At 37.8% G+C, this 10,731-nt stretch overlaps 2 protein-coding genes across 3 annotated transcripts; one reads left to right on the forward strand and one right to left on the reverse strand.

Moving 5' to 3' along the window:
• Positions 1–1,584: 1,584 nt before the first annotated feature.
• Positions 1,585–4,620, forward strand: LOC117927499. The gene is made up of 3 exons (XM_034847014.1): positions 1,585–2,106; positions 2,232–2,913; positions 3,539–4,620. Exons 1-3 carry the CDS (start codon positions 1,700–1,702, stop codon positions 4,508–4,510), a joined length of 2,061 nt encoding a protein of 686 aa, XP_034702905.1. The 5' UTR covers positions 1,585–1,699; the 3' UTR covers positions 4,511–4,620.
• A 29-nt stretch (positions 4,621–4,649) lies between these two features.
• Positions 4,650–9,957, reverse strand: LOC117927500 (zeaxanthin epoxidase, chloroplastic-like). 2 transcript variants are annotated; one of them, XM_034847015.1, is made up of 10 exons: positions 8,830–9,957; positions 7,874–8,036; positions 7,719–7,793; positions 7,509–7,609; positions 7,008–7,126; positions 6,706–6,917; positions 6,295–6,386; positions 5,833–5,947; positions 5,626–5,729; positions 4,650–4,882 (listed from the first exon to the last, which is right to left on the reverse strand). In XM_034847015.1, exons 1-10 carry the CDS (start codon positions 9,261–9,263, stop codon positions 4,870–4,872), a joined length of 1,428 nt encoding a protein of 475 aa, XP_034702906.1. In that variant the 5' UTR covers positions 9,264–9,957; the 3' UTR covers positions 4,650–4,869. The 2 variants fall into 2 exon arrangements, with proteins under 2 accessions (XP_034702906.1, XP_034702908.1); XM_034847017.1 differs by having other exon boundaries at positions 4,650–4,879; positions 8,830–9,956.
• Positions 9,958–10,731: the final 774 nt, after the last annotated feature.

Below are 10,731 nucleotides of genomic sequence, written 5' to 3' on the forward strand. Positions count from 1 at the left end.
GTTCGTTGTTTTCGTCGGTGTGCTTAGTTGTATATAATTTATAAGCTGGCATAGTGCTCGGGCTTGACACCTCTTCTGTGTAGCAAATAAAACAAATAATATGGTCAATTCTTGGTGTACTTTTTAGTTATCGGCTCTGTTTTTAAATTTCAAAAAATCCGCTTCATACAAAAAAGTATAATAAATTTAAATTAAAAAAAAAAAGTAGAATAAAGATAAATTTACTTCCACCCATATGGAACCAACCATATGTCTTTCATGTCATTTATATTAAAAGATCAATTTTACATGCATGTGTCTTTTGAGAGGAAATTCTATGGTCCAATTTGATATCATATCTTCATTCTAATAGTATATTTTTAAAATTTAATTCCATCTATTGGAGAAAAAAAAATCATAATGTCAAAGATTTCCTTATTTTCATGTATAATTTTAAAGGGATAATTTAATAATTCAAATTCTTTTACTAAATGTAAAATAATCCTATTATAAACTAAACTAAAACTTAAGTGATTTAAACCGGAGGATTATATTAAATTTTCAAAGTTAAATTTAACAATTTTTATTAAAATAAATAAAATCAAAATACAAAACAATGAAATCTAAGTGCATATAATAATAAATAACAAGTTATAATTAATTTATAAGAAATATATATATATATATATATATATATATATATATATATATATGACATGTCACCTTTCATCTTTACAAAGTCTCGCAGGAATCTCTAAGAAATTTGATGGTATTGGAAAAAGTATAAAAAGGAAAAGTTAGGTAACTAAAAGGTTGTGCCGTGTAAGAGGATACACTTGACTTTAGATTGAATGATTGTCTTATCAATTAAAACATCAAACAAAAGAAATCAATTTTAATAATTTAATTATAATTATTTATTTTAAATTCAGAGGGAAGCATAACAATTAAACGATGAGGTATTTTTTATAATATTTTTTAAGATAGTTAATAAATATCAATTTTCAAATAGAATTATAAAAAAAAAACCCTCTAAAATACCTTGAATTGATTCTTAAAAAGGTAACTGTTTTTTCAAAAACAAAATTTAAAAAAAAAATTATTTTATTAATTACATTTTAAGAGGTGAAAAAGTATTTTTAAAAATAAGTGAAATTGTAATAATGAAAAATATTTCTGAAAAATCAATTTTAAGTTGTCATTCAAATTACAGAATATAATTTGGTGTTTAAAAAATTAAGATAAAATCCTATAAATAGACATGTAGCATTACCCAAAAAAACAACATTTTGTTTTAACGTAGTAGTAAAATTCATATGATTAATCCTTACCCGGCCCATTACGTGATTTGGTTTCAATGATAAAATCCAATTGGTTCGAGATTCGGGTCGACTCGGCCTATCCAGCCCATTCAAAACCTAACCTTTACCTACCTTACCACGACGACAAAAGATTGAGGGCCTTTTGGTAAATTCAGTGAGCGGCGCTCTATAAAACATTTGAACGAGGGACAACTAAGGGAAATTTCACATTACATCGAGGGCAATTACGTAATTTCAAAAAACTCGCGATCAGGTCCGTATATATACACGGAACACACCAACGCAATGAGAGAAGGTTGGAATTTCCTGCTTGGCTATCCGGAAAATAAAAAGAAAAGAAGGTTAAGATTCTGGGAAAATTAAAACAAAAACCCTAGGTTTTGAAAAGAAATGGAGGGATGAGCAAAAACACACCAATCATCGACGTCAGTAACGACGACAACAACATCATCATCGACATGGCTAGAACAGAGAAAAGAGATAACGATACCTGGACGACTTGGGAGGAGCTGTTGCTAGCATGCGCGGTGAAGCGGCACGGCTTCCAGAACTGGGACTCAGTTGCCATGGAAATACAGACTCGAAGCTCTATTCCTCACCTTTTGACGACCGCTCAGAACTGTCAGCAGAAATATCACGACCTCAAACGTAGATTCACGGCCACGGCCAAAGACAACGACGCCGAGACCCAAAGCCAAAACCAAGTCCGCGACGAAACCGATACGATTCCATGGTTAGAAGAGTTGAGGAAGCTCCGAGTTGCAGAGCTTAGAAACGAGGTCCATCGTTCTGATGTTTCGATCCTGTAAAGTTCTTTTTCGATTTATTTTTTATAATAATTTTGGAATGGAATGATTTATCGTGTTCTTTTAGTTATGGTATTAGTCCTTGGATCTGAGAGATTTAGATGGATCTGGTTTTTTTCTACAGTTCGTTGCAGTTGAAGGTGAAGAGATTAGAAGAGGAGCGGGAGCAGTCCACGAAGGAGAATGACAACGACGTCGTAAAACCAGATCTGGACGATGAGGTAAAGGAGGAGAGATCTAAAGACGAAGTAAAGGAAGGAGACGAAGTGCCGGAAAAATCCTCTCCCGAAGGAGACGCCGGAAAGTTGATCTCCGGCGAGGAATCCGACCGGGAAAACCGGTCGGTCAACGAGTCGAACTCGACCGGAGTGAAGGGCGAGAATATAGAAACCGCTGTGGAAGAGGCAGCGAGAGAACCGGAACCAACAGAGCCCGGTTCGACAAAACCGGATCCTGTTTCCAGCGATTCGAAACCGGTCGGAGAAGACTCGTACAATGGAAGCTCCGAGCCGAACCGGGCCAAAAAAGCCGATGATTCGTCCGAGTTAAGAGAATCGGCGGCTCACTCAAAGGACGGGACAAAGGAGAGCAGCGACGTGCAAAGCTCAGCCAGCCTTACGAGACAGAGGAAGCGTCGCCGCAAAAAGGAAATCTCCGGCAGTAGCTCCGGCGATGAGCCGGAGACCGAAGCGGTATCTCCGGCGACCAAGCGGATCTGCGTGAAATCACAGCCATTGGTTAGCTTTTTGGAGATTATCCGGTCGCACAAACACAGCTCCTTGTTCGAGCGCCGGCTCGAAACCCAGGTATTCGCCATTATTTTCTTTTTTCAATAAACTAACTCAAAAAAGAAAAAAAAAAAAAAAAACCAGAATCCTCTAAAACGCGTCACAGCCAAACACCCATCCTAGTCATCTTTCACAACCAATCTTCACCGTTCCATTCCCGGGCCCACTTCGCAAATCTTAATTACCGACTCTGCACATCTAAAAGAGTCTGATCTAAAGAACGGAATGGAGGGTATAGATGCGTGAGTGACGTGTACCCGCCAAATCACATCCAGTATTTATTTATTTATTTTATTTCAAAGGAATAAAATAAAAAATAAAGATAAAAATAAAAATAAAAATAAAGCATAAGAGAGTAAATCCTTGGTTATATAGGAGCTCCATCAGTCAATGAAAAGCACGTGGCATCCATGCAAAGTGAAATAGAAGAGAAGTCGATTGTAGCCAGCTACGTTGCTCGACCGTCGGATAAGATAAAAAGCAATCCACCACCGTCGGATCATTTTGTGAGGATAAAAAGCTGATGTGGTTGTTGAATTATGTTGTAGATGAAAGTATGCCTTATTCTCTCCAGAATTTCCGGATATTCTTCTAATTTAACTCCAATTTAAAATAATAAGGAGATTTATTACATTTATTACAGGAGACGGAGGTATACAAAAGCATTGTTAGGCAGCACGTGGACCTCGAGTCCATACAGACCAAGCTGGACGATGGCACTTACTCCTCTTCCCCACGAGCGTTTTACAGAGACCTCCTCCTCCTTTTCACTAACGCCATTGTCTTTTTTCCCAAGGCTTCGGCGGAGGCCCTGGCTGCCGGAGAACTGCGGGCAATGGTCTTGAATGAAGTTCGCAAGCAGCAACCCCCGGCGCCGGAACATCTCCTACTGCCCCAACCCAAACCGGAGCTTGAAAGATCGGATTCCTTGCTTGCGAAGCAAAAGTCGTCCGCTCCCATTATTGTCTGCCGCAAACGGAGCTCTATCTCGGCCAAGGCTTCCAGTTTTGGGGTGAAGGCGGGGGAGTCCAGGAGTGAAGAGAAACCAGCTGTGGATCTCAAACCGTCGGTGAGGGAAGAGCAGAGTTTGGTGAAAGCCGGCACGAAGGAGAAGTCGACGACTGGTGTGAGAAGCTTGAGGAGAGGCGGGAAGAACCGGTCGGGTAATCTCAATAAGAATCAAAGCACAAGCACCAATCATGGGTCGTCGGATAAAGGAGAGACGCCCAAAGCAGAAAAAAAGAAAGCTGATGCCTCTGCTTCCGCCAAAAAACGGGGTGCGGCGGACTTCTTGAAGAGGATTAAGAAGAACTCGCCCATGGACATGGGGAAGAGTACGGTGAATGACACGAGGAGTGGCAGAGGAGGGGGAGGTGGGGAGGAAAAGAGGAAGCGGAATGAGAAGGGAGATGGGAGGAGAGACAGAGTGTTGAGGCAGAGTGGGGGAGGGAAGCAAGGCAAGGACGAGAGCAGCCCATCAAAGCGGAGCGTAGGGCGGCCGCCAAAGAAAGCGGCCGCAGACACAGGGAAGCGAGGGAGGGAGAGTGGCGGCGAGAAGGAAGCGGCGCCAGCAGCATCATCATCAAAGAGGGCAAGGAAGCAGGCCAGGAGGTGATGACTGGATGTAATTTTCATTGTGAATTACATGTAGTGTTCATGTTTGTGGTGATGATCATTTGGTCTCTGTAACAAATTTATTTTAATTTATTTCACCATTTCATAGAATGAAACCCTCCCAATCACCACCAAACACAGCCTCAAGCATTTCCAAAGTTTTCATTCAACATATCAGTCTCAGATCTTATGTCACATATGCAAATCAAGGTCATATTTTCCCTACTCAATGCCCTCAGCCTGAGGCTTTAGGATTTAAGGTTACCATCATCCACCGTTAACGGTTAACGGCTAAAGCTTAACTGACGAATATATCAAGCAGTGTTTTTCCATGATTGACAGCAAAGTCTTCTTCCTCTTTCACCACAACCTGCTGGGGAAAACAACCCAGATGAAGCTACAGTTTCTTCAGAAGGAAAAACCAGAGCAATGGCCAAAAGAAAGACATCTCATTTGTTTAAACATCAACCAAGGCGGCAGTGTGGCAATTTCTAAAATCCCCATCAATGATTAAAATTCTTCTGAAATATCGATACTAATACCAGTCATTTAGAATATGTACTTCAATAAAAGCACTAGCAATGCAATATTTTTAATTATACCATGTTATCACCTACATTGGATTCTGCATTCCCTTCGTTAACCCAAAAACAAGACAACAATATTCCGGTAATGGGTTTGTTGGACAAACAATTTACCTGTGGAGGCACGGATTGCAGTAACAGAAAACAAGCTCAGCGACAATCATTTTTTCTAAAAGCTTAAACCGTTAAGGTTTCAGCGCACAATGAGGATAAGTTTTCCTACTATTAAGGTTCAATGACTAGAAACGATATTGAATAAACCAAAACTGCATCATCAAATTTAGAAAAATTTGTTGTTGTAGTAGTATAAAAACAAAATATCAGTATATCTGCAAACATATAATAAATAAATAAAGATGGGTTCACGTATCGTTTCAATTATAACCTTTTTTGTTTCTTTTTAAAATTTGATGTTATTATGATAATATCTTTTTATGTGGATGAAGAGCATGCTAAAAATGCCAAGAATGGAGTTTATGCTTGAATTCAAAGTGATAAAAGCGGGATTGAAAGCAATATTCTTTCTTCTTACCCATGGCCTGATATCATCCAAGTCATGAACTGCTGCAGAAAAACCTGGAGAAACATTCGGGCGACTTGAATTCCAGGATGGGTGATCCGCAGTGTTGACAGGCCCTGTAACCATGAAAAACAAACACAAAATGAATAACCATGATTCTTAATTCAAATGAAGAACTCTGATTGGATTGAAGCAGAAAATCAAATAAGGAAAGCTTACAGGCAGAGGGCCAAATCCAAATTCCATGTAGGGTTGGTAAGCAGCAAGCACTTCAGATGCCATCCTACTGGCTGTGTGCACGGTACCAACCCGGAACATTCTTTTCTTCTCATACCTGTTCATGATGAAGCCATACAGATTATGGAGCACTCTGCATTTTTCTGGATTGACGGAAAGAAATTACCTGATCTTTTGGCTAGAACGACATTCAAGGAAGAGCGATTTAACCTTTGAGAACTCCACAGCTTCCTATTTGCTTAGTTCTAAAATAGCATTAACCAGTAACCATCCAGAAGTTTTGCACTAATACCCTTGTAAGTTTCATGTGAAAAAGGCACTTTTGATCATTTCCCCCCTTATTGTCCAAAAATTCTTAAGCTATGATCAGGGTGAAATAGCTGATGAGATACTTGGAATCAGTTTTATTTACAGGTCTTAGAGGCTAGATTTCTGGTTTTTTACCTTCTAAGGGCGGAAACAATTTGATCCGACAGTAGAATGCTGGAGCCACTGTTGGCAATCTTATCAAGCTCAAGAATTAGTTGGTAACAGTCCTGCAAATATAATTGCCAACATGATAAGTCCATGGGAATTCAAACGGTTTAGTAAAGTGCAATCACCCCTGATCACTATCCTTTGACAACCTTACTAGATAAATTGGAAAAATGTGCTCAAACAACCTACAACCTATCTTACTAATAATAACAAAGGGCCTGATTTACAACCACCCTATCGTTGTAAAGCTATAGCTCGAAACCCAGTCTTAACTTCTTTGGTAAATTGCATTTACCTTCTACAAGTCTCAGTAACAAACTCTCCAACTCTTTTTCTATTCAATCAGCTAGAGATAAAATTCAGTCACATATAACTTACCTCAATTGCCATGCAACCCCCTTGGCCGAGATTCGGTTGCATTGGGTGAGCGGCATCACCTACTAGAGTCACTCGCCCCGTTCCCCAGGAATAGATCATATCTCTGTCGTATATGTCCCTCTGTAAAATCATATGATCTGGGGTTTTCAAAATTAGTGTAATCACTTCATCACACCAACTCCTGAATAGTTCCAGAAGCCTCTGTTTTTTACCTGCAGAATGTAAAAGGAAGGTTTCTCAAAATCATAGAATTGAGTTCATTTAAAAGTAACATTACCACAAGCATATTTTGAGGGAGATACCTTTGGGAGAATCAGTATTATTCATGGGAGGCTCCCTATTGAAGGCATACCATTGCATCTTTCCATTCCCAACATCTGAAGCAACAAAGTACTGGTTCAATCCCAAGAATACTCGATACCTTCATAGCAGAACATGAAACTAAGCAAACCAAATTTTGCATAACTGCAAAAAATATCACAAATTTCGCTGATATTTTTTTCTAGAGAAAATTTAGAGAAACTTCCCGATTTGCATATTTAAGTCTTGTTCTGGGAAGTATTCCAAATGATTGTGCAATTCAGAGGCATCAACATTTTCCTATTTGGTTACTTGTCTTTATAGGAAAGAAGTTGAAAGTAATAATATAAACTCTTCATTAATTTTCCCAACTTCTACCAGGCTTTCTTTATTAACATAGGGCTTTTCCTTTTGAAAAATATATTTTCCTGAGTAATTCCAAAATCCCAAATTTCAATAATGCCAGCATATTGAGTTTGTCAACATGATGCCAAATTACATACCCGACAGTATTGATGTATGGCGGCACAAAGTTTGTCAGACCACTATAACATGTGTAATTCGAATATTTTGCTTCTTGCCTTCCAAATAGTTTTGATCGCACCTGACAAGAATGGCAAATCAGAATTTGGGAACCCTAAAATGAGGATAGAAGAATTGATCTGTTACAAATAAACAAAAGGAATGAATATACAAAAGGAGAAGTAGCCTACTTCTGACCATATCCCATCTGCCCCAATTAGAACATCACCATCATACTCGCGTCCATCTTCAAGGGTGACAGTGACCTGAAAATTCAAGCAAAGAGGTTGAAAATTAATTCAGATCTTCATCAGATGGGTAATAAATATTCTAGGACATTACAGACCTTGTTAGAGTCTTCCATGAAGTCCACGACTTTAGATTTGTTACTTAATATCTCAAGGCCAACTGCATTGACTAATATGTCTTGCAGTGACATCCTACATATTACTTGAGTCACCGGGAGTCCCCTCCTTATGGCAGGAGTTAAAAGATCAAACTTGCTAAGCCTGATATGAGAAGAGAAGAGCTAGAGAACCATGATTGTATACCAAGACTTAAAAAATGTTTCTCTCATGTAATTGAAAAGTATGTCAATGTTATTGAAATTCCAAGAATAAAGGAAAGGAGGAGCGTTGTGTCAGGTGCAAACCAGTAAAGATACTTTAATCAGACTGATGTCCAAATGAAAATTTCAAGCCTAAGCTACAATGGTTTTTAAAAGGAAAATGCAGAATAGAATATCCAGTCAGCCCCGAATGGTTTGGATTCGTGGGATAAACCTAGTGGAATTCAGTTGTAAGAAAATATCTAGTCCTGCCTCCCCTGCACCCATATCATCAAACACAACCACAAGGAAAATTATAAAAAAGAAAGAAACCTGTTTGAAAAAACTCCATACGCAAAACCAACAATTGCAGGGGTAATGAAAATAATGTAATGATGGAGAAACTCCATTATTTTGTCTTAGATTAGACAGTATGCATTGTTTGGAGAAGAATACTAAATAGTATGCATGGTTTGGAAAAGAGTAATAAATCTTTCTCAGGCTTGTTCATGGCAGGGTCTTATAAGTTCTAATCACAAAATTCAGCCATAAGAAACAAATGTAGTTCCTGAAACAAGGACAAACTCAAACCCAAAATTCTAATCAAACAACCTTGTAAAGGTAGCCAAGAATGCAAATAAACGTAAATTATTCTCATCGGTATAGCGTAAGCAACTAAACAAATTCAGTACAAGAAATGCACAATTTAATTCTATATTCAAACTTGTGAATAGCAAGGAGTAAGATGTATATACCATTCGCCCGAAAGACCATCTGCAAGGCCATTGATCCTATCACCAGTAACACAACCAGCTTCCATAATTTGCTTTGCAACATTTTCATCAATGGCTTCCAACACTGCCAAAGCACTACTTAAGAGTTGAATCGGGCCACGGTGGCGTCCCTCCCCTCTCACTGCACTCAAATCCTTCTCAAACACCTTCACCTCAAAACCCCTATGCTTCGCAGCCAGAGCCAGTACTAGCCCTCCTATTCCTCCGCCAGCTATCAAAACCCTAAACCTCTTCTTCTCCTTCTTTCCATTACCATCTCCATCTAAACTAACATAATCTCTACCCTCACACCTAATATAATACCTCTTCATACTCAACTTTTCTACCCTAAATTCAGAGATATTGATAGCATTTTGATATCGATTGCAAGAACTAAGACCTTGCAATGGTGCCATTTGTAACAGAACCTGAGGTTCTTCCACTGATTACCTAATAGGGTTCTTAGTATCTATGACGGGGAAGACAATCCGCAGGCTCAAATGTTAAACTTGTACCATACATGAGGTCCATCAACTGAATAAAACCCTAAAAACATCCAAATTTCACAACAGGAAAACACCTCAGAATTCTCAAAAAGTGGAGAAACTTTAAAGGAAGATCACATGGGTACAATGATTCCCAGAACGAAAAAAATGGACAAAATTCAGTTGAATTTGAACGCCCATGAAGAAAGATTGCATCCCATTTGGAAAAAAACACCAAAATCCGACAAATCCGCACAGCAGCAAGGCGGAACTACAAAACCCAGTTTGAAAAATCTTCAAGAACTAATCTTTTCTTTATTGAAGGCGCAAAATTGAAGTGGGAATTCAGTCTTTTTGACAAAGAGCAGTACAGGGGAAACGAAGAGGAAGAAACAGAGGGAAAAACGAACTGAAACTCAAAACCCAGAAAGGGAATAGATTGAACTGGATTAGACAAGTCCCATGAAACGAACCCACAAAAGCCTAGATGGGGTTGAAGCATTTGTGATGGAGACAGTGACCAAAAGGAAGTAGAGATTCTTGTAATATAGTCAGCCATCAAGAGAAGAAGTGGGCAGCAACACAAACTTTCTCCTGTAGCTTTCAACAGAGAAGACAAAGTCTCAAAACGCAGCGTTATGATAATTCAGAAAAAGGAAAAAAAAAAAGAAAAAAAAGAAATAGGTATCACTAAATCTGCTGCACACGTGGCTCTAATTGATTGGTAATTAGTGTTTTTATGCAAAACAACAAGTTGAAGTCGCGTGAATCTGTTGGGTTCTCCTGTTTCGGATAAATTTTGGAAAAGTAGTGACCCTTCCAAACAGACCTTTGCTTGCTGGTAAAAAAATAAAATAAAATAAAAACAGAAAAAAGGGAGTTTGGGATATTCTAAAAAACATGTTTTCAAAATTTTATCCAATGTGTTTTCTAATTAAAAAATAATTATGAAACATATTCTTATTTTTTATATTTGAAAGCAAGATAGTGTAAAAAACAATTGAAAATTCTCAAAAAAAAAAAAAAAGTTTGTTTTGAGAATAATTTTTTTTAAAAAATATTTTTAGTAAAAACAAAAATGTTAAATACATTTTTAAATAAAAATAAGAAAACTGAATGTAAAAGAAATATTTATGCCAAAAAGACCAAAATACCCATCGTTTTGAAAACATGACTCCCATGTGTTTTGAAATCCGCCTTTGTCATCATCATTCATGGAACCCTACTTTTGCAAAAGCTCCATTATTTGTGGGGACATCAAAGCTCCTTTTATTTTGTTTGAGAGACCTTAAGTTTTTTGAACATTGCTTTTAAAAATACAAAATTTTTAAAAATAAATTTAAAATATTCTAAAAAACAATTTAAAATTTTTTTTTAGAACAAGAAGTATTTGATAAAT

This window comes from Vitis riparia, chromosome 13 (genome assembly GCF_004353265.1).
Source record: "Vitis riparia cultivar Riparia Gloire de Montpellier isolate 1030 chromosome 13, EGFV_Vit.rip_1.0, whole genome shotgun sequence".
NCBI lineage: Eukaryota > Viridiplantae > Streptophyta > Magnoliopsida > Vitales > Vitaceae > Vitis > Vitis riparia.

Bases quoted from the DNA above. Each gene is read 5' to 3' on its own strand.
- LOC117927499 (XM_034847014.1), top strand. From the start codon at position 1,700: ATGAGCAAAAACACACCAATCATCGACGTCAGTAACGACGACAACAAC. The intron at 2,107-2,231 runs GTAAAGTTCTTT...TTTTTTCTACAG, and splicing joins CGTTCTGATGTTTCGATCCT to TTCGTTGCAGTTGAAGGTGA. The intron at 2,914-3,538 runs GTATTCGCCATT...CATTTATTACAG, and splicing joins AGCGCCGGCTCGAAACCCAG to GAGACGGAGGTATACAAAAG.
- LOC117927500 (XM_034847015.1), bottom strand. From the start codon at position 9,263: ATGGCACCATTGCAAGGTCTTAGTTCTTGCAATCGATATCAAAATGCT. The intron at 7,610-7,718 runs GTAGGCTACTTC...CATTCTTGTCAG, and splicing joins CAGATGGGATATGGTCAGAA to GTGCGATCAAAACTATTTGG. The intron at 5,948-6,294 runs GTAAAAAACCAG...CATCATGAACAG, and splicing joins ATTGTTTCCGCCCTTAGAAG to GTATGAGAAGAAAAGAATGT.